We start from the raw sequence: 23037 nt of genomic DNA, 5'->3' as shown, positions 1-23037 counted from the left end.
TTAAGCGCCTGAGTGGACCTCAGTCTTTGGATAGGAACTAGACATTCCTACATTGGTGACCCCGACTTTTGCGAACAGTTTTCGCAGAAGATAATCAACATGGAAACGAACGCCGTTACCTTGAAGCTACCGCAGTTCTGGGAGCAACAACCAGCCGCGTGGTTCATCCAGGCTGAAGCCCAGTTCGCCATCAGGGACATTGTTGCGGATCAGACCCGTTATTATTACGTGGTCTCCGCCCTCGACAGCGCCACAGCCTCGCGGATCGTCAGCCTACTCGGTAGTCCGCCTACTGATCGCAAGTATGACACCTTAAAGGTGCGGTTACTGCAGGTCTTCGGGCTCACGAAGTCAGAGCGCGCTCGCCGGCTGCTCGCTATGCCCGGCCTTGGGGACTCCAAGCCGTCCGAACTCATGAGCCAGATGCTCACGCTCCTCGGGTCCGAGCCGGAATGCTTCCTCTTCAGGGAGCTATTCCTCAGCCTACTCCCGGAGCAAGTTCAGGCTGCCCTAGCCAGGTCCGAAGTCACAGACTGCGCGGAGCTTGCTGCTGAAGCGGACAAGATCTTCGTGGTGACACAACAGCACTGTGCGGCCACGAGGTGCCCCTCCCCCACAGACGCTGCTCCAGCTCCTCAATCAGCGGGGTTGTGCTTTTACCACGCCCGTTTTGGCGCGAAAGCCAGATGCTGCCGCCCTCCCTGCAGTTTTTCACACCAAAAAAAAACATCTACAGACACCCTGGCGAAAGAGGACCGGGTCTAACGAGTGCCCCGCGGCTGCGATGGCCATCGGAGACTCAGGGAAGCTTCTCTTCATCACCGACTCCCTTTCTGGTCGACGTTTCCTTTGCGACACCGGGGCGCAGTGTAGCATCCTACCTGCGTCGAATCTCAATATACCAGCTGGGGGCCACGGCCCCGCCCTCGCAGCGGTTAATGGCGCAGCCGTTCGGACCTTCGGAAGGCGGCGGGTCCAGGTGTGTTTCAGCGGCCAGCGTTTCCACTGGGAATTCATCATGGCCAAAGTCACGCAGGCCATCCTTGGGGCGGATTTTTTGTGTGCCAACGGCCTCCTGGTCGATGTCAGGCACCGCCGGTTGATCAATGCGGCCACGTTCCACTCCATCCCATGCCACCGCGGTAATGCCGTGCCGCGCACTGTCTTCTGTGCGTTCCCACCTCCAGACGACTTCACTCGGCTCCTCGGAGAGTTCCCAGATCTGACCAGGTCCACTTTCTCCTCCTCGGCTACTAAACATGGTGTGGAACATCACATCACCACCACCGGCCCCCCGGTTTACGCACAGGCCCGGTGACTCGAACCCGGCAAGCTCGCGGCTGCGAAAGCGGAGTTCGACACGATGGAGCGGCTGGGGATTATTCGCCGGTCGAATAGTCCCTGGTCTTCGCCTCTCCACATTGTTCCAAAACCCGGCGGCGGATGGCGGCCATGCGGCGACTACCGACGCCTGAATGACGCCACTACTCCTGATCAGTACCCGATCCCGCATATCCAAGGTTTCTCGGCCTATTTGGCAGGAAATACCTTTTTTTCGAAAGTCGACCTCGTCCGCGGTTACCACCAGGTCCCCGTGCACCCGCAAGACGTCCTGAAAACCGCAGTCATCACTCCATTCAGCCTATTCGAATTTCTGCGGATGCCGTTTGGCTTAAAGAACGCTGCACAGGCTTTCCAGCGCTTAATGGACTCCGTGCTTCAGGACCTAAAATTCCTCTTCATCTACCTCAACGACATCCTCATCGCCAGCCCTAGCAAAGAGGAGCACTTCCGCCATTTGCGTACCCTCTTCACACGCCTCAGTCAACACGGTTTGATTATCAACCCGGCCAAGTGCCAGTTCGGCTTGCAGCGGATTGATTTCTTGGGCCACCGCATTATATCAGACGGCGCAATTCCCTTACAGATGAAGGTCGAGGCGGTTACATCTTTCCTGCGCCCGCAGACCGTCAAGGCCCTACACGAGTTCCTCGGGATGGTAAATTTTTATCATCGGTTCGTCCCTAAGGCGGCTCTACTTATGCAGCCCTTGTACGAGGCCCTCAAGGCCAAGTCCGGTAAGGATCCGATCAGCTGGACGGCCGAGATGGACCGGACGTTCGTCGACACCAAAGGCGCCTTGGCCAACGCAACCATGCTGGCGCACCCGCTTCCAGGTGCCACCATTGCCCTTACCACCGTCGTGTCGGACTACGCAATCGGCGCAGTGCAGGAACAGTGGGTGAATGGGACGTGGCAACTGCTTGCGTTTTTCAGCCGTCAACTACGGCGAAACGAAAGAAAGTACAGCACTTTTGACCGGGAGTTGCTGGCCCTTTTCCTAGCCATCCGCCATTTCCGGTTCTTACTAGAGGGACGTCCATTCACGGCTTACGTGGACCACAAGCCACTAACGTACGCTATGGCCAAGACCGCTGAACCGTGGTCAGCTCGGCAACAACGTCACCTGACGTTCATTTCAGAATTCACCATGGACATTCAGCATGTGTCAGGCAAAGATAACCTGGTGGCGGATTGTCTCTCCCGCGCGACTGTGCACGCAGTCCAGCTCGGAATCGACTATGCCCTCATGGCTACGGATCAAGCCTTGGACCCGGAGGTCCAAGCATACAGGACCAGCCCCTCTAGCTTCCAAGCGGCCGACGTCAAATTCCATGCTGCAGGCACCACGCTACTTTGCGATGTCTCCATGGGAGTTCCCCGCCCTATAGTTCCAGTCGCCTGGCGCCGAAAGGTCTTCGACGCCATATATGGTTTGTCACACCCTGGCATGAGGGCCTTGCAAAGGCTGATGTCATCAAAATTCGTCTGGAGGGGTATGCACCTGGATGTCCGCGACTGGGCCAACACCTGCGTGGCCTGCCAAAAGGCCAAGGTACAGCGCCATGTCAAAGCTCCATTGGCCACCTTCGCTGTTCCGGAGCGTCGATTCGACCACGTGAATGTGGACCTCGTGGGGCCGCTTCCACCTTATCAAGGTTTTACACACATCCTCACAATGGTAGACTGCACCACTAGATGGCCAGAGGCAGTTCCTTTGGTTTCCACCACTTCGGCAGACGTGGCCAGAGCTTTCATCTCCTCTTGGGTTGCTCGTTTCGGCGTACCGGCGGACATCTCTTCCGATTGTGGACCGCAATTTTCCTCTGAGCTTGGAACACTGTGGCTCAGGGGCTCGGCACCAAACTACATCACACCACCGCCTATTATCCACAGGCGAACGGCCTGTGCGAGTGATTCCACAGGTCGCTCAAAGCCGCTCTGCGGGCCAGTCTTCAAGGCGCGGGATGGGTGGACAGACTTCCCTGGGTCCGTTTGGGTCTTCGTACGGCGCCCAAAGAAGATTTACAATCCTCCTCGGCGGAACTTGTATGTGGCCAACCTCTACGAGTACCAGGGGATTTCCTCCCGTCTCCAACAGAGCCATGGTCCGCATCCCAGCAACTCGTCAGCCACCAGGCAGCGGCCAGATGTTTCGCTCCAGTGCCTACGTCACATCACGGCTTACAGAGCTCCCACGTCCCAACTGAGCTGAAAAGCGCCGAGTACATGTTTATCCGCCAAGACACTCACCGGGACCCGCTCAAGCCTCCTTACACTGGTCCCTTCCGCGTCATAGAGCCGGGAGACAAATCCTTTTCGGTCGATATCGGAGGTAAACCGGACCACATATCGGTGGACCGGCTGAAGCCGGCGCACTTAGACCTGGACAGCCCAGTCGAAATCGCTCAACCGCCAAAACGGGGCCGACCGCCCACAGTCGCCGTGCCAGCTCCACCACAACCGCCCGACAGCTCGACCACCGGCCATCAGCTTCCACTTCAGGGTTACAGAAGTCGCTCGGACAGGCTTGTCAGGCCTCCTCGCCGTCTCACTTTTGCTGTTAAAGACAATTCTGGGGGGGCGCATGTGGCGGAGCCACTAAAGGACTCAGACCATTTGTATATAATTCCCTTTAACAACATGTTAGCTACAGCCTGAGTCTGTATCTTTATTTGTACTGTTTACTTGTATAGAGCATGATTACTTTAACAGCGTGGGTAAACGCGACGACGTCATGCCGTACATCACGTGATCCTCCACTGGCGGGAAGAACGTGATGACATCATGATGTCAACCACGGGACCAGCCAGCAGTCCTCGTGGAGCCTCCGAACTGAATAGACCTACACTCGATGTTCTCCTGCAGTTACTTGTTTAAACCTGTTAGTTTCCATTGAACTTCGTTTTGTTTAAGCGCCTGAGTGGACCTCAGTCTTTGGATAGGAACTAGACATTCCTACAAGATAGTCACTAATAAATCCAGTAAGGAACTCACTTATTTGCCCGGAGAGTGGTTAGAATGTGGAATGTGCTACCACATGGACTAGTTGAGATGAATAGCAGAGATGCACTTAAGGGGAAGCTAGATAAGTACATGAGGGAGGAAGGTATATAAGGGTATGCTGAATCGGGATAGATGAAGTAGGGTGGGAGGAGTCTTGTGTGGCGCATAAACACCAGCATAGATGGGGCGAATGGCCTGTTTCTGTGCTGTAAATTCTGTGCAATTCTCGCTCAGTGTCCTGGCCAATATTCATCCCTTAACCAACACCACACCAAAGCAGAGTAACTATCTTTCATCTCAATGCCTTTTGCGGGACCTTGCTTTGTGCAAATTGACTGCCACGTTTGCCTATGAAAACAACCGTGGCTACATTCCAAAGAGTAATTAATTGGCTATGAAGTGCTTAGGAACAGTCTGAGATTGTGTAAGGTGCTATATAAATGTAAGCCTTCGTTTTCCTTTGTGTTCTGTTCAAATATCTTCAATATTAAACCATATGCAGGTTGCTATTTTTATGAATCAGCCTCAGGATCTAATGAATTTTGACCAGTAAAAATAACACACCAGAAAGAATGAGATGAAGAAACACACTGAAGAGAAAAATCTTCCCCCAAAAGAGGAAATGAAGATGGAAGAAATTAAAATAACATAGAAAGGAAAGAAAAATGAAATAAACAAAATGAAACAAAACATGTGTAAAGAAAATAGGAATAAAAATAAGGAAAAGCTGAAAGTCAAAATGAAAGAGAAAAGAAAATGGACAAAAGAATATTAAGGCAAATAGAAATAAAAGGTACAATGTATAAAGATGATAAAAGAGAAAAAAAGTGAGAAACCTAATTTCCATCAGCTCCTGGTAGTCAGGGATGTCAGGTTGTGTTTTGGGTTACATTTAGCATCGAGTAACTGACCCCTTACATAACGCTCCCTCCTATAACCCAAATACTCGCTCAGTGTTGTGCCATTGCTACCTGAATATATTAATGAGTGTACATTATACAGAGATAATTACCTCCGCGTCAGTCAACCATGAAAATATTCTATAAATAATCTACCCAATATTATGCTCCAGCACGCGAGGTTCATGCAAGTATATTACACTGAACTCACCAAATCAAATTTAAATTTTTGAGACATAAAATGGAGTTACAATGACCAGGTAAAGAAAGAAAGAAAAAACTTGCATTTATATAAAGTCTTTCACAACCTCAGGATGTCCGAAAGCGCTTGACCACCAATGAACTATTTTTGAAGGGAAGTCACTCCACTAGTTGTAATGTGGGAAAGGTGGTAGCCAATTTGTGCACAGCAAGGTCTCACTAATAGCAATGAAATAAATGACCAGATCATCCATTTTTAGCTGTTGATTGAGGGATAAATGCTGGCCAGAAATGTTGGGAGAACTCCCCTACTCTTCTTTGAATAGTGCTGCGGGATCTTTTACATCCACCTGAGAGGGCAGACAGGGCCTCGGTTTAACATCTCATCCGAAAAAAGGCACCTCCGACAGTGCAGCGCTCCCTCAGCACTGCACTGAAGTGCCAGCCTAGATTTTTGTGCTCAAGTCTCTGGAGTGGCGCTTGAACCCAAAAACTTCTGACTCAGAGGCAAGAATGCTACCAATGATCCAAGGCTGACACCCAAAGAATGGTTGGAGCCAAAAATATCCCACCAAAATTCTATTAAAATGCTCACTCATCACAGAACCGGGGATCGCTGCCCCCAGTTAACATTTCAGCTGATTTAAGAGGAGCTTTTGAAATATCCAGGGATTCTCACCAGTTACGTCTCCTGTCTGGTTAAGTGCTGATCGACGACGTTCAGAAGGCTTGTATATGTACTGCTTCAGTGAGTTGACTGTGTGTGTCCCAACAAGAGTGCTGCGGCCAAATGCTCTCCAGTCGACAACAGAGATACAGAGTGGTGGGTGCAGGTGTTCGTTCTCAGGTAATTCCTATCAAAATAAACAGCAAAATCTTTCTTTTACATTACCATTTTTCACAATGCATAAATGTTGTAGCTGTGAAATACAATGGCCCTGATATTTACGGGGAGGGAGCTGGGGACCATGGTAGCGGGGGTGCGGGGGGGAGAGGAGGGCAGGGTGATCCTGGAATTTAACGGCAGGACCTCATTAACATTTTAAAATTCCGTTTCCCACCTGGTAGCCAGCCAGATTGAGAGGCTGGCCGGATACCGGGCGGGAAAGCCTGCGGTAGAAGGATGCAGGGACAGGCCCCAGCAAGAGGGAAAGATTGAGGGTTGGTGGAGGAAGTGGGGGTGGTGGAGGGGGGGTGTTCGGAGCCCAGCAATCGAGGGTGAGAGAAAGATCGGGGGTTGGGGCGGGCTGTTGCCCACACGCAGCAGCGAGGAGAGGCCGCGATCGGCAGAGGGTTTGCTTAAGGGGCCATGGAGAGAACACCTGCTCCTGCTGGCTCACCAGGAGTGCTCGAAAAAGCACGTAACCTTCTGCAGGCGGTTGCTCCCGTCTCCATTTCACTGCCGGGTTTCCCCAAGTCCTGGGAACCCAACTGGCAGCCGTTAAATTTAAATCAGGCTCCTGATTGCGCTGTGGGTGTGGGTGTTCATTCCTGTGGGAGCCTGATTTAAATATTAATATGAACCTACAAGACAGGACACACGCCCGCCTCGCAAACATAAAAATGGCAGCAGGTGCGTACGCGCCTGGTTGGGGTCGCGTTTTGCTGTCTATTTAATTTTAATCCCCCACGCCCCCCGCCCGCCACACCGACCCTCTCCCGCCCACATGGGCAGGTTTATATCGACCCCAATGTGTCAAAGAAGTGAAGCTAGTGAGGACGAGATGGCGCAGTGATAGATGCAGGTTCGGCACTTGTGCCACTCCACTCCCAATCAGAATGGGAAGATGGCGAGTGGAGGCCGTGGCCTCTCACAGCAAAGAATGGCCTAGGCAGCGCCTGGTGCTTCCTGGCAGCCAGCTACAGAGATCATAGGTGAGGCCCTGGTAGCAAGGAGCCGTGTCTTTTCTCTTGGCTTCCACAACACGAGGCCAGATAACAAAAGGGCAGAAAAGAAAGGGGGAAACATATCCAGAAAATTCCTCCTTCCCCCCCCTCAAATAAACTGAAGATAGTGACACAATTTGTTGCTTTAATTGCTCATTGTGGTCCTTTGTTCTAATCAGCATGAAGGGGACTGTGGGTAAGCAAGTTTATAGAGAGAGGGCCCAACATTTCAGGGTCCCTGCTTCGCCCTTGGCAGTGTGGCCTGGCGGGACTTCCATCTGCTACTGTGCCCTGGAGGTAACCCTGTACCAACATCAGAGACGAGGTCATTTAAATAGTCAGGGCAAATGGCCCATATCTGTAGACGCAGGACAAAGGTGCCCACCACAACTGTCCAGCAGAAAATCACAGTAGTACCCTGCCACTCTGATGAGGGAGCCATAGCCCCTTAGTTGGCTGAAGAGGTAATGCTACAATTTTAAACAACTGCACGAGGATGAATTACCTTTCCTTCTTAAAATGTCCGGGGTCTTTATGAAGCCCAGTTTGGAAGTCATGCCTGCTCTCAGCTGGCATGGCTTCTGCTGGACTTCAGCAAGGAGTAATGGGTAGAATTTCTGGGGTAGCCCAGCAATGCTCCCGTAGCTGGCAGCAAAAGTGTATGTGATTAATTCAATGGTTGTCTACTTACTACTGTGAACGAGTCTACTTGAACTGCAAAGTTAGGATTTTTCTTGTAACACTGGATGACAGAAGATTTGATGCTTTTCCCTGAGCATTCAATGAAAACCTGAGGTCGATCCACAGTAAGGAGCTGCACTCGTTTGAGCTCACGAAGACCCCAAAAAAACACCTGCAGAAAATTACATTTCAAAATAAACAGAAGCCAACTTTGACATTTAAAATGTGAGCATTAGATTCAGATTCAAACGAACGTGGAAGATGGAGAGCTGTAGCTCTAAAGAACGCGAGGATGTGCATTCTGAGATACAGGAGGAACTGGATCATGTAAGATGATGATAGTATCATGGGGAGGGCTGTTGCTGAGTGTTATAGCACTAATAGAGCAGTAGGATTTTCTGAGTATCCTTGCCAATATTTATTCCTCAGCCACTTCACCAAAAACAGATTATTTGATCATATACCTCAATGCTGTTTGTGGGACCTTGCTGTGCACTAACTGGCTGCCACGTTTGCCTAATAAACGACAGAGACTACACTTGAAAAGTTATTTACTAGCTGGGAAGCACTTTGGGATGTCCTGAGTTCATGAAAAGCGCTATACGAGTACAAGTTCTTTCTTTCTTTATTGGTTCAGTGCCATGCTCTGCTTTCCTCCCGCTCTGAGCATCACTGAATGGGGTTGTACTGTGCGGAGGCTTCTGTGTTGCCCTTCAGGAGCCAGAGGAAATTGGAGGGGAGAGTCACCCCTGGATTGTCCCCGGTGCCTGTTGGTGACTAGCTACTGGGATTCTAAACTGCAGTTTTGGTAGAGCTATCTGCATCTCCTCAGCAGAAGTATTGGGATCAGGCAGACTAAAGATGGGGGATCATTTACAAGAAAAAAAATACATAATAAGTGTTCTTTTCTAAACAGAGTCGAAGGCGCCCTCATTCTGACAGCAAACCCGATAAAACATAAAGACGGAGAGAGTGCAATAGTTCGACAAGCCTCATGTTGGCTGCACTATACACTGTACCTCCACTTTGTAGTTGTTTAGGACAGGACGGATACTGACTGGCACTGCAAAGATCTGACTTGCATCTGGTTCATCAGTAGGAGGAAGATCTTCAGCTCCTGAATCAGGGATCTGAAAGCACATCATTTGTAGAGCAAAAGATGAAGATTCCACACACTTTTACATTCAACATCATTCTCTCTCCTCTCCTCTGGTCCTTCCCCTCCCCCAGCTAACACCATCTTGATAAACAACCTAACCTGCACTGTTTCTGTCAGTCTTTTATTTTCTTTGCATTAATTTACACTGATGTAAAGAGGTTTAAATAAATCATATTTAAAGTGCAATTAAAAAACAGTCTGCATTCAGCTCACCTGAAGCAACCATCTCTTCCCAATACGAGCTCCTTTGATAGTTTCCCCCTTTCTTGGTCTAACAGTGTGATTATAGATCAGAATTTTATTGGTAAAATGTTGCCTTGGGGCCCTGGGTCTTTGAAACCACCCATTTTATTGTAGAACTATTTGAATTCATGCTGTAAACTTTGAGGGGGTAGGGTACCCATTTCTGCTGTAAATTTAAATTTGCAATTCAAATTCTATATTCCATAGACTCTGTATAATACCAGTAAATATTTGTTTTTAAATGGCCTGGGTTTGTCCATGAAAAGCACAAATTTCAAATTGCCACAAAAATAATCAGCTGTATAGCATTTTGAGAGACAGGTACTCCTTGTTGGGGAGACTTGGCTACAGTTTTGGGGATATTGGCCTAGAAATTGGGTATAGCCCCGCTTGAGGCGTTAGAACTGGCGGAGCGCTAAGTTTATAGCCAGACAAAAGTTATCGCTGCCTGGCGAGATATTGGGTTGCATCGCCCCCAAAGGGGATTGAGGCGCTAATTCAGCCGTTGCACGGTGCTCCTAAGGCGCAAAAGTTCAGGCGCTACTCAATATCGATGCGGACGAGCGCAGCGCAGGTGATCTCAATTACGGGAAACCACGAGACTTCCAGGCGCCGGCTGGCTCTTAAAGGGGCGGGTCAGTCAGCCTGAGCTTCAACACCCAATGCCCTGTAGGCCTCAGAATCAGCGCTCGCCCTTGTCTGGCGTTACAAACTTGTTCAGCATGGAGAAGGTTAGACAGAGAGCAGAGCGCTTCAGCACTGAGGCTCTGGACCACTTGGTGGCTGCAGTTGAGCGCCGTCGAGATATCCTGTATCCGGATAATGGCAAGAGGCCGAATCAGAAGGCTTACCGACGATCTTGGAGGGAGGTTGCTGTGAGGGTCAACTCCAGCAGCATGGCGACCAGGACCCCTGTTCAGTGCAGGAAGAAATTCAATGACCTCACACGGATCGTTAGGGTGAGTGATGGTTTTGCAAACGTCTGATTCCCTCCATCTGCAGCTGACTTCGGGCACCCTGTTGCAATGATGCCCCAATGGCCATCTGCCAGCATGCACCCATGGCCCTTTCTGGGCACACACATGGACAGATGTCTCAAGGCCTCATGTAAGGGCTCTTGCACCATGGGGGCCATGCGATGATCTCTCAAGGCCTCATGTAAGGGCTCTTGCACCATGGGGGCATGCGATGATCTCTCAAGGCCTCATGTAAGGGCTCTTGCACCATGGGGGGCATGCGATGATCTCTCAAGGCATCATGTTACAGAACTTCCCCTTCTTTCCCCTGCAGTCCAAGCTGGCGATGATCCGAAAGGAGCAGCGTCGAACCGGTGGCGGACCTCCACAAGTGGTCACTCTCACGGATCTGGAGGAGAGAGTGCACCAGATACTTGGAGGACGTCTGCCTGGTCCTGTGACCACTGCATCTGCCGACCCCATTTCCGACAGCGAGGGTAAGACTCTCACCTTTTTCACCTGTTGCCTTCCACTTGGTCCCCCCGCCAGCATGCATCCTCAGTGTGCAGCCATGTCAGAGCCTTGCCACAATCTGGCATGCCTTTCAGCAAACCTGTCCTTTTGCTAAAGCCACTCTTCCACCTCCCACTTTCAGATGAAGCAGCACCAACTGGGGCTCAACGCACTGAAGCTGCCAGTGCCAGTGCCACCGGAGGCGAGGACCAGGAGGAATCCGGACCAGCCATTGCAGAATCCGGGGAGCGGACACATCTACAGACTGGGGATAGTAGTCCCCTGGAGGGGAGGGGGGGGGCTCTGACGATGAACCAGTTGCCGGACCAAGCGGCATGCAGCAACGCACGGGGGATAGGCAAGTTCAGCCACTGTCTCCCCGGAGGGCAAGGCAGGTAGTGATGACTGCTGCACAGAGTGCAGATGAGGTGCGTCGCCTGGCTGAGATGAGCAAACAGGCCCGGGTCAGACACACGGAGCTGATGGCTGCAGTCGAGAAGATGCCTGAGTCAATAGATTCATTGGCTAAGAGTATGTTGGACTTCAGGGCAACAATGGAGAGGACTCTCCAGGGCTTTGGGGCAACAATGGACAGGACTCTCCAGGTCTTCGGGGCAACAATGGACAGGTCTATCCAGGGCTTCGGGGCAACAATGGACAGGACTCTCCAGGGCTTCGGCCCAACAATGGAGAGGACTGTCCACGGCTTTGAGTCGGCTATGGAAAGGACTGTTCAGGGCTTCGGACAATCCCTGGAAAGGTCTGTCCAGGGCTTGTCCGAGGCAGTGGAGCGGTCGGCACCTGCCTTGTCCGAAGCAATGGGAAGAACTGTCCAGGCCTTCTCCGAAGCACTGGCACCTGGCACACAGGTCCTCACTGTTGCCACGCAGTCACTTGCTGTGCTCCTCCACACCCAGATTGACACAACGCGATCTCTCACTGTAGCCACCCTCTCTGCATCAGTGACGATCACCCCGGGCCCTTCCAGTCCCATACAAGGCCAGGAATCAGTGGAGCATGCAATTGTGGCGGATGAGCCGAGCCGCTCCCCTCAGATAGCCAGTGTGTCGTCCGACCATGGTGCAGGTGTCCTCTCTCGGCAGGAGACCATTGCACATGCCAGCGCTGGGACGCCTGCATTGCAGCTGCCACCACCTGCAGGCCACACTGCTTCCAGCCATGGTCACATCAAGCATCCTGCGTCCGCACCCTCCAAGCCCAGAGGTCGGCCAGGCCGTCCCTCAGGGGCTTCTGCGCTTCCAGACAGTCAGCAGGCGTCCCCCAGCCTTGAGCCCGCCACTGGGGTCCAATTACGTAGGAGCAGCAGGGAGGGAAGGGGCCAGGCGCGAAAGAGAAGTCATTCTCCCTCAAGGGGCCAGTTGTAGAGGGAGGTACTGAGATGTTTGTTTGTCCAAATTCAAGGACACCCTCACCTGTTGTTATATTTGCAGAAGGTTTGTTGAGTTTTGCGGCTTTGCCAAAGAGTTCACAGTTATTTTGAAAGTTATGGTTTCTGTTGACCTTACGTTGTTTAGCTGTAATGAACGACTTTTGTGCCAATAAACAGAAGTTTCAATGTGGCATGGTGCATGTGACTAGTTTCAGTGATGCTGGCATTCAGAGGCCGTCAAACATCCAAAGTGCGCATGAGTTAAGACTCTCATCATTCCGCCACAGGGGTCTCGACACGATGCCAGATGAGCCTCTGACGTATGGCCCTTCCACTTTCAGCAGCTCTTCCATCTTCCTCCTCCTCCTCCTTCGCCTGCTCTTCCTCCTCCTCCTCCTCCGCCTGCTCTGCTGGTCGTTGAGGGACAGCTGGAATTGGCTGGCTGCGTCAATTCGCCAAGTTGTGGAGCATGCAGCAGACGACGACGATGTGTCCCACTTGCTGCGGCGAGTACTGCAGGGATCCCCCCGAATGTTCCAGACATTGGAAAGGCTTTTTGACAACACCAATAGTGTGCTGTTTACTGTGCCTGGTCGCCTGATGGCCGCTGCTGATCAGCTCTTCTGCTGGGGTGTCGGCCACACGGAGTGTTGTCATCAGCCATGGCCAGAGAGGATAGCCCTTGTCCCCAGTAAGCCAGCCTCGTCTTCGAGGCAGCCCCTCAAAAAGGTTACAAACTGAGGTCAACCACAGGATAAAGGCATCGTGGCTGCACCCTGGGAAATGTGCGGTGACTGCCATGATGATTTGGCGGTGGTCACAGACCAGCTGCATGTTGAGGGAGTGGAACCCCTTGCGGTTGCAGAAGTCCTAAGGATGATGGCATGGCGCCCTCAAAGCCACGTGTGTGCTGTCACTCGCCCCCTGCACCATGGGGAAGTCCGCAATAGAAGCGACACCCTGCGCGCACTCCGCCTGCTTGTGCAGGGTCCGAGGGAAGGTAATGAATTGACGCCTTCGCCTATAAAGGGCATCTGTAACTTGCCGGATGCAACAGTGGACTGCAACCTGAGCGACAGTCGCAATGTCCCCAATGGCTGACTGAAAGGATCCGTTGGCATAAAAATTGAGGCTATCAGTCAGTTTAGCGATCACGGACAGAGAGGTTCTGCAGCGTTCACGCGGCTGCAGATCCTGACCAAGCAGGTGGCACAGATCAGTAACAATGTCCCTCCAGAATCGGAGCCTTCCCAAACACTGCTCCTCCGACATGTCAAGGCTTGTCACCTGCTGCCTAAAGACCCTCGCAGCTTCCCGTCGGATTGTCCGACCTCCATTGCCCCTCCTCCTTCTGGCCAATCCCAGCCCTCTCTCCCGCCGTCTCTCTGCCCCTTCACAGTGTTGGGCGATGAGGCCGTCGCCCTCCAAAGAAGCTCCCATTCCGATGCCAGTTGGTCAAAAGGCTTTTAGGTGTAGTGCTGCAAGTGCTTCGGACAGGTTTGAAGGTCCCAAGTAATGTAAAGCTCAATTCCCAGAACTTCGCTCCACATTAGCTCGCCAACTCTCTCCAGCAACGATCGCAATGAGCAGGTCAAGTGGCTGAAGATTCTGCACTAGAGCTGTCCCCTTTAAATAGCGCCCCCCTACTCCGAGAAGGGCCTGTTAGCCCTCCCTCGAACTGTCACTAATAGCGCTGGGCGTTAAGGCTCCGGGCGCCACCCAATATGCGCTCAGGCGCTCCTAAAAGGCGTTGCACACTGAAATGACGTCATGATCTGCTTGCGCTCGCGGGCGCGCGCAAACACTTAGCGCAGGCGCTAAATGTATAGTCAATATCTGAGTTGTCGCTATCTTCATAGCGAACGCCCCAACATAGGGTATCGCCCCAATTCTAGGTCTCTTTAGGTGCTCAGCGCCAGCGCTACCAACCGAATTTCTAGGTCATTATGCCTTATGCCCCTAGATCGCTGATTTAGTTTATGCCAATAAGATTTAGTGGTGAGTCTTCACAGCCTGATACTACAGGTATTATTAATTATTAATTATGTTACAGATGATCATTTAATTCTATATTCAAAGTCACAACCTCATTTAGCAAACTAGTCGCTCACTACGGACTGGATTTTCCTCTATTTTGCCACCCGTTTTCAGGCGTCTCCAGGGCAGATAACGGAGGAAAATCAGGCAGTGGAAACTTACGCTGGATCCCCACCCCAAAATATGGAACCGACCATTTTCCTCAGGCCAACTGGGGGTAGTCATTACTGGCCAACACATACAGATGATGGCGGGTGGGCAGCGATTTTGGTCGGGCTCCAGGTCCATTTCCTACTGCTGTTGCCCAGTGGCAGCCAATGGTGCTCAACACCTCTGCAGAACAGGCATTGGGGCATGTTTGTGTTGGACCAAAGGCATTCCATAGTTAAAGGCCACAAGGGACCCAGAGCAACCTGGAGGTAAGTCTTTAAACATTTTTTAAAGTTTTTTTTTCCAACTTCAAGTTTTTTCTTAAAGTTTCTTTAATTTTTAATACAAGTTTCTTTTCAAGTATTTGCAAAGTTTTTTTTAAAGTTTTAATGTTACAGGCTCTTGGGTATCAATGGGGTCTCTCTTAGGCCTCCACTTCTTCTTCTGTTTTTAGGAGGAAGAGGAGGAGGATCAAGAGGACCACCACAGAGATGCAGATCCAGGCAGGGCTCCTTCACTATGTTCCTTTAGCAATGCTTCAGAAGGCTGCCCTTTCCTCACAGTACCTGAGTTGTGGAAGCTGCCAGTCAACTGCAGATACATCTCATAAGGAGACCTTCAGCTGACTAAGATCTGAGCCCATTGCCAGATGGGTCCTGCCATCACGTTCCACCTCAACTCAGTCCTTTGCTGACATTGAGTCTCCTCAACAACTACCAAAGCCCCCATTTGAAGATTATTCTGATACTTCTTCATGCAGGTGTTGCACCACCTTGCCCCAAATAATTCTTCAGAAATCCTATCAGTGACACAAACATCTCACTGACAACCTTCTTACTGTTTAAAGGACCATGCCTCCCCTTGGTGCATACTCTTGGTGCCTACTCTGTGTTCATCTCCTAAAGTGGCAGGAAGTTCTGAGGTGGTTGACCGATGATTTACAGCAGGAGCCTTGGGAGATTAAGGTGACATTTCCTTGACTTTGACTGTGGCAAAAGTAGAGCATCAATTTAGAATGTGATCCAAGTTTCAGAAGGCTTTGCTTAATGCAGGTGAGGGGCACTCACTGCCAAGGCCACCTACCTGCTCCGGCCCGGATCATGCCCTTCATAGGCCTCCTTCCCTCAAAGCTAAAAAAAAATGATGTCCTCTTTTAATGGATTAGAGGGAGTTACACCTCAGCTGAGGAATCCTTAAAATTGTGAGCTTGGTGGCCTGAAGAAGCTCCAGTCTCAGACATTGCATTATTATAGAGACCCAAAATGGCTGTCTTGGCCTTCCAGCTGCTGCAGCTACACTGGACGTTCCTCCCCCAAGGGGCAGACTGGCTCTGACTACATAGGATTACATAGGATATATGGCACAAAAACAGGCCATTCGGCCCAACCAGCCCATGCCGGTGTTTCTGCTCCACTTGAGCCTCCTCCCATCTTTCCTCATCGAACTCGATCAGCATAACCCTCTATTCCCTTCTCCCTCATATACTTATCTAGCCTCCCCTTAAATGCATCTATACTATTCACTTCAACCACTTCCTGTGGTAGCGAGTTCCACATTCTCACCACTCTCTGGGTAAAGAAGTTTCTTCTGAATTCCCTATTTGATTTCTTGGTGACTATCTTATATTGATGGCTTCTAGTTATGCTCTTCCCCACAAGTGGAAACATTCTCTCTGTGTCCACTCTATCAAAACCTTTCATAATTTTAAAGACCTCTATTAGATCACCCCTCAGCCTTCTCTTTTCAAGAGAATTGAGACCCAGCCTGTTCATCCTTTCCGGATATGTATACCCTCGCATTTCTGGTAACATCCTTGTAAATCTTCTCTGCACCCTCTCCAGTGCCTCTAAATCCTTTTTATAATGTGCACTGAGGAAATTTGGGCTGGTTCTCGGCAGAGTTACTGTGACAGGTGTGAGCACAGTTTTGGTGAAATGTCATTGGAACTTCATCTCGGGACGAACCAACTCTTCAGCGACTAGCTTTCCTCAGCTCCTCTTTCATGAAAGGTAATGAACAGGGACTGTTTTAAAGTGTGTGTGTGTATAAGTGCAGATTAACTTATATAAGTGATTATGTATATTCATATTTTTAATTCTAGAGTTTTAGTATACCATTATTGACCATCTATATAACTAACTTAGCGATGTAGGCTCCTACAAGCACAGCATATCATCAGTGAAGCAATTTAAGTTAAGGAGTTCAATGGAATAAAATAAAACTTGACCCCCCCCAATACATCCGTACCTGCAGAAGTTCAAAGGCTACAAGGAGCTCACCACCAGGGATGCTGCCACAATACACTGGGTAATATTGAAGCACAGGGGGGGCATAATCCTGTCCAGCCAGCCTCACAACAGGAAGAGCCACAGTGCTGCCAATGTACTCCGCTTTACCCTGAAATAAAGGTAGCATGAAAGAAGATCCATCATTTCCAGTCACCTTGCTAATACACACGCTTCATCTGTGCTGACCTAACAGGGTGAAAATGAACTGATAGAAGTGGATAACCAGTTTCTCTAGTGTCTAGAAATGGCAGTGAAGTCAAAGGGACCTGGGTGTCCTTGTACACCAGTCACTGAAAGCAAACATGCAGGTGCAGCAAGCAGTTAGGAAGGCAAATGGTATGTTGGCCTTCATTGCAAGAGGATTTGAGTACAGGAGTAAGGATGTCTTACTACAGTTGTACAGGGCCTTGGTGAGACCACACCTGGAGTACTGTGTGCAGTTTTGGTCTCCCTAAGAAAGGATATACTTGCCATAGAGGGAGTGCAGCGAAGGTTCACCAGACTGATTCCTGGGATGGCAGGACTGTCGTATGAGGAGAGATTGGGTCGACTGGGCCTGTATTCACTAGAGTTTAGAAGAATGAGAGGGATCTCATTCAAATGTATAAAATTCTGACAGGGCTAGACAGACTGGTTGCAGGGAGGATGTTTCCCCTGTCTGGGGACTCTAGAACGAGGGGTCACAGTCTCAGGATACGGGGTAGGACATTTAGGAGTGAGATGAGCAGAAATTTCTTCACTCAGAGGGTGATGAACCTGTGGAATTCTCTACCACAGAAGGCTGTGGAGGCCAAGTCACTGAATATATTTAAGAAGGAGATAGATAGATTTCTAGACACAAAAGGCATCAAGGGGTATGGGGAGAGAGCGGGAATATGGTATTGAGATAGAGGGTCAGCCATGATCATATTGAGTGGCGGAGCAGGCTCGAAGGGCCGAATGGCCGACTCCTGCTCCTATGTTTCTATGTTTCTGTTTCTATGATCCTAAATCATGACCTGAACTGCAAGTGTTGGAGCTTTTCTCTGTTTCAGTTTACTAGGTGGATACATGAATAATAAAACCAACATTTGTGTACTTGCAGATGAAGTGTGCAGGCATGTTAATTGTAGAAAAACTGTGATGTTTGGTTGATGATTATTGATGTAATAAAACTCACTACGCACTTGGTTTGAGTATAAAGCAAGGCTTTAATCAACTTGTTTCCAGAACATGGAGGTCTAGTTGTACTTCACTAGTTCCTGTCTTACAAAATGTCCCTGGGCAAGCTGGGCCCATGCCCGAGTATTTATACTCCTTGGACGGCGCCACCAGCTGGCCGTCCAGCGTTATTTCATGAGTCGTTTCTTCATGGTGATGAGATTTATAACATTCTTCCTGCCTAAAAGATATGGAAGTCCGACGACTTCCTCCTAACGGATTAGGCGGACCACGAATAGCCGCAGTCTTTTAGATCTTTGTTTGTGGCTGGAAGGCACGTCTCCTCGGACCGTGTCTTGGTCCCTGGGTCGCTTGGTCCGTACTGGTAGATCGACAGGGCCCGTGTCGTCTTGAATGACCCGAGGGAGACTGGGGAGATTGTGACTCCGGGTGCAGGTCCCCACAGGCGCAGAGCTGGCTTCATCTTGTTTGATAGCTGGGGATTGACCGGCGTCCTGGCTTCAGGTGGCCATCCCACGGGGAGTGCTCAGCTCCCTGAGTGGATCCAGTGGAGTAGCCGACAGATCTCTTGATGTCCCAGGTAGGGCGTCATCTTCAAAAGAGCGCAGAGTGTCGGCATCATTACCGTGGGTCCCTCTAACAGTTGGGTCCGTGGGACCAGTTGGACAGGGAGCCAGATCCTAGAGCGAAACGGTGGACTCCCGGCCATCAGGGTACCGCACGTGTGCGTACATGGGATTAACATCCATGAGTTCCACCTTGTCGACGAGGGGATCGTTTTTGGAAGATCGGACGAATCTTCGGAGCAGCACGGGGCTGGGAGCTGCCAACCATGATGGTAGGGACGTCCCATGAGTGAAGCAACGCTGGAAGCTGAAGAATCGCTCGTGAGGCGTGACATTGGTGGACGTAGAAAGAAGAGTCCTGGTGGAATGCAACAAAACAGGGAGCACAGTTTCCCACTGCTGGTTTGGTAGGTTGCGTGACCTCAGTGCAAGACGAACAGCGTTCCAAATGATAGCGTTGTATCTCTCAACCTGTCCATTACCGATGGGATGGTATGGTGTCGTTTCACTTGTGGCGATTCCCCGTTAGATAACTTTTGAGTTCACTTGACATGAAGGAGGGACCCCGATCAGAGTGGATGAAATTGGCCGTACCGCAAAGGGAAAAGACTTGATCAAGGCATTTGATCACTGTGGAAGTAAGCATATTGGGACAGGGGAAAGCAAAGGGAAAGCGTGAATATTTGTCCACCATAATAAGTAAGTAGGTGTTTCGCGTTGAGGAAGGCAATGGCCCTTTAAAGTCAATGCTGAGTCGCTGCATAGGGTGTATGAGCGAGCCATCCGATGGACGGAAGAATTGCGGTTTTAATTCCGCACAAATTCTACAGGAGGAGCATGTTCTTTTCACATCTTCCGTAGAAAATGGGAGATTTTTAGATCGCACAAAGTGCAACATACGGGTAACGACAGGATGGCATAAGTCAGTATGAAGATCCGCAAGAGTCGAAGTTGACATAGAAGAGTAGAATGCCCGCGTGAGGGTATCCAGGGCCACATTCTCTTTGCCGGGTCAATAATGTATGGTGTATCCAAATGCGGCCAATTCCATCCTCCAGAGTTGTATTTTGTTATTCTTGATCTTAGTGCATTTCCGGTTATCCAGCATAAAGGCCACAGAGCACTGATCGGTTATAAGTGTGAAATGGCGACGAGCGAGAAAATGACTCCATTTACGTACAGCTTTGATGATGGCCGTAGCCTCCTTCTCGACAGGAGGATAATGGAGCTCGCTACCCTGCAAAGTTCTGGACAGAAATGCAACAGGTCGACCACCTTGATTCAAGGTAGCAGAGATCGCCACCTCCGATGCATGGCACTCGACCACGAAAGGAAGATTTTCATCAATGGAACGAAACGTGGCTTTTTCCAGCTGTCTCGAGGAGGTTGAAAGCTGAAATAGCCGTTGCCTCCAATGGAAGTGACTTCGCGTGAAGCAGGGGCTGGATCTTGTCGGAGAAGTGGAGTATCCACTTCGCATAATAGGTGAACATGCCGAGTGCCCGACGAAGAGAGCCGAGATTCGTAGGGGGAGGGAGCTCCTGAAGTGGATGAAGTCGCTCCGGGTCCGGTTTGATGACACCGTTGCCCACCCAGTAGCCAAGGATGTTGACTGATGGTACTGATTTCACAGATTTGGACTCATTTAAGGTTAAGTTGCGACGACGGAGAACGTCAAAAAATTTCTGGAGATTGGCATCATGCTCCTTCTGGTCATGGCCAGCAATGGTGATATTATCCAGATATGGAAAAGTGTCCGTTAAGTTCTCCTGTTTGAGTAGGCTATCCATTGCCTGTTGAAAGACGGCCACCCCATTGGTGACCCCAAATGGAAGGCGACAAAACTGATAAAGCCAACCATTGGCCTCAAAGACCGTATACTTTTTGTCAGAGTCCTTTAACGGTACTTGATGATATGCGCTCTTTAAATCAAAAGTTGAAAATACCTTGTACTGGACAAGGTTATTGACCATATCATCGATGCGTGGTAGTGGGTAAGCCTCCAGGTTGGTATACTGGTTAATAGTTTGCGAGTAATCGATGCAAAGATGTTTCTTGTGTTGCTTCAGAGGATTTTTAACAACAACGACTTGAGCCCGCCAGGAAGATGAACATGGCTCAATGATACCGTCAGCTAGAAGACGAGAGATTTCTGCCTCGATAAAGGATCGATCATCTTGGCTGAAACGTCGTGATTTAGTGACTATGGGCTCACATCGGGGGGAAAGATTGGCAAACAAGGAGGGCTCATCAAGCGAAGCCGCCGAAAGCGCACAAAACGGTACTATGGAAATAGTAAGCTCCGGCTTTGACCCTCCAAACTCGAAAGTAAGTCTTTTGTGTTGTTTCTGGAAATCCTGTCCCAGGAGCACATCACTGCATAGGTTTTTGAGCACCCTGAGCCGGGTGGAGAGATAAGTGCGGCCATTGAGAATAAGGTCAACAAGACAAAAGCCAGAAGAGTTGGTGGTCAGTGTCGTCAGAGCCATTGCAATTTCCCTGTCTGAGGGGTAAATACGCAGTTTTAACTTACTGACAGCCCGCTCACTAATGAAGCTGTCAGAGCTGCATGAGTCGATTAGTGCGCTCAAAATGTGTCCATTTACCAAAACCTTCGTGGCTGCATGGGATAGACTTTGGGGAAAAACAGCTGTGATGGGAGGAGGAGCAGGTTTACCCTTGACAGCTGTAACTTTAGTAGTGGTTCTTGGGGGAGGTGCAGTTTCATAGATAGCAGCTGCAACCTTAGTAGTGGCTCTTGGGGGAGGAGCAGTTTTATAGATAGTAGCTGCAAAACTAACAGGAGCTCTCGACCGGTATACCTTAGAAAAGTGGCCTTTCTTACTAACAGAGGCTCTTGACTGGCATACCTTAGAAAAGTGACCTTGCTGCAATGATTGCAGGTTGCGTTACGAGCAGGATAAAATTTCCTATAATGGAACACCCCTCCACAGAAGAAACACTTCCTTCCAGATTGCCAAGATGCCGCTAGGGCAGGGTCGTCATCAGTGAAGGCTTCCAGGGTAGGGTTGTCATCCGTTAGGTTAGAGTCATCATCAGTGAGGGCTTCCGCCCGAGACCTATCGAAGGAGTCATAAAAGTGATAGCAGCAGCCCTATGCACGAGGTAAAAGATAGGTATCTGCATTCCTCTTTGCTAAGTCCAGGGAACATACCTGGTCATAGGCAGCCTGTAACTCGAGGGTTTTATTCTCCAACAGACGCTGGCGTATGAAGGGAGGCATAATTCCATTAATAAAGGAATCATGAATTAACTCCTCCTGGTACTGCTCAGCTGTGACAGCTTTAAGATTACAATCCTTGCTGAGCCTGCAAAGTTTCTGAAGGAATTCGTCAAGTGATTCCCCGGGTTGTTGTCGAGTTGTGGCCAGTAGATGCCGAGCAAAAATTTCGTTTGGGGCCTTAACATATAGTCGCTGTAATATTAGGATAGTGGAGTCATAGTCTACACAGTCTTCAATATAGTCAAACACATGAGGAGATACATAATTGGCAAGTATCTCTAATTTATCAGGAACATTCTCACCACATACCCTGAGGAAGTTGCTGAAGGTACGATACCAGTGTTTCCATACCTTAGCAGTTGTAGGTGAATTCGGGTCCAGGTCAAGACGGGCGGATCTGAGTAGTTTGTCCATGATGGATTGATTACTATGCCGGAGTTCCCTTCTGCAGTTGAAGTCATAGCTGGCTGTTCCTGAAATCACTCCGAGCATGGAGTCGATATCAAGTTGATTAAATTGACGTAATAAAACTCACTACGCACTTGGTTTGAGTATAAAGCAAGGCTTTAATCAACTTGTTTCAAAACAAGGAGGTCTAGTTGTACTTCACTAGTTCCTGTCTTACACAATGTCCCTGGGCAAGCAGGGCCACACCTGAGTATTTATACTCCTTGGACGGCGCCACCAGCTGGCCATCCAGTGTTATTTCATGAGTCGTTTCTTCATGATGATGAGATTTATAACAATTATTATTTGTCATATTTCACAATTAAGAGTCAATAATAAAAAAAAAATTGCAAACACCAGACAGCAGGGCGATGCAGTAAATTGGTGCCCCAGTGATCTGTGCCATGAGAAGAGGAGATATGGGCTCATACCACCTGAGGTTGCACACTTGAATCACCCATGCCAAGAAGGGTAAAGAAAGTGCGCCTTTCACAACCTCAGGATTTCCCAAAGCACTTTACAACGAATGAAATACTTTTGAAGTGTAGACACTGTTGTAATGTAGGAAAGGCGGCAGCCAACTTGCGCACAGCAAGCTCCCACAAACAGTCTCAATTGACGGGAATCACCTCCCCATGGAAAGGGAAGAGGAAGTCAGTAGGATGCATCTCATTGGGTTACTGTCTGCCGCTTCTCAGTGGCTGGATCAAGAGTGAAATTGACACAGGCAGTCTGAAGGAAAGGCATGAAATGACATGGGATTGAGATAGAAATAAGCGATTCAAGAAAGAACATGGGCCAATAAATAATAAAAATGCAAACACTAATAACTGTGCTTTGAGAGAAGATTTTTTTCCCCCCATGATAC

General features: G+C 49.7%; 1 protein-coding gene across 1 annotated transcript in view; it reads right to left on the bottom strand.

Moving 5' to 3' along the window:
* Window positions 1-23037, bottom strand: part of LOC147081741 (fer-1-like protein 6) — a gene marked incomplete at its 5' end in the record, with an annotated part of 213804 nt that overhangs the window by 110237 nt on the left and 80530 nt on the right. Inside the window, 4 exons of the mRNA XM_085980729.1 lie at window positions 6127-6301; window positions 8026-8187; window positions 9035-9145; window positions 16711-16860. Of these exons, the coding sequence (XP_085836855.1) occupies window positions 6127-6301; window positions 8026-8187; window positions 9035-9145; window positions 16711-16860 (598 nt within the window). The remainder of the gene's footprint in view (window positions 1-6126; window positions 6302-8025; window positions 8188-9034; window positions 9146-16710; window positions 16861-23037) is intronic.

The sequence above is a fragment of the Somniosus microcephalus genome, unplaced genomic scaffold (assembly GCF_052327205.1).
Source record: "Somniosus microcephalus isolate GS21.2 unplaced genomic scaffold, FLI_Smic_1.0 scaffold473, whole genome shotgun sequence".
NCBI lineage: Eukaryota > Metazoa > Chordata > Chondrichthyes > Squaliformes > Somniosidae > Somniosus > Somniosus microcephalus.
The sequence above is the reverse complement of the archived record's forward strand: the minus strand, read 5'-3'. Positions and strand labels throughout refer to the sequence as shown.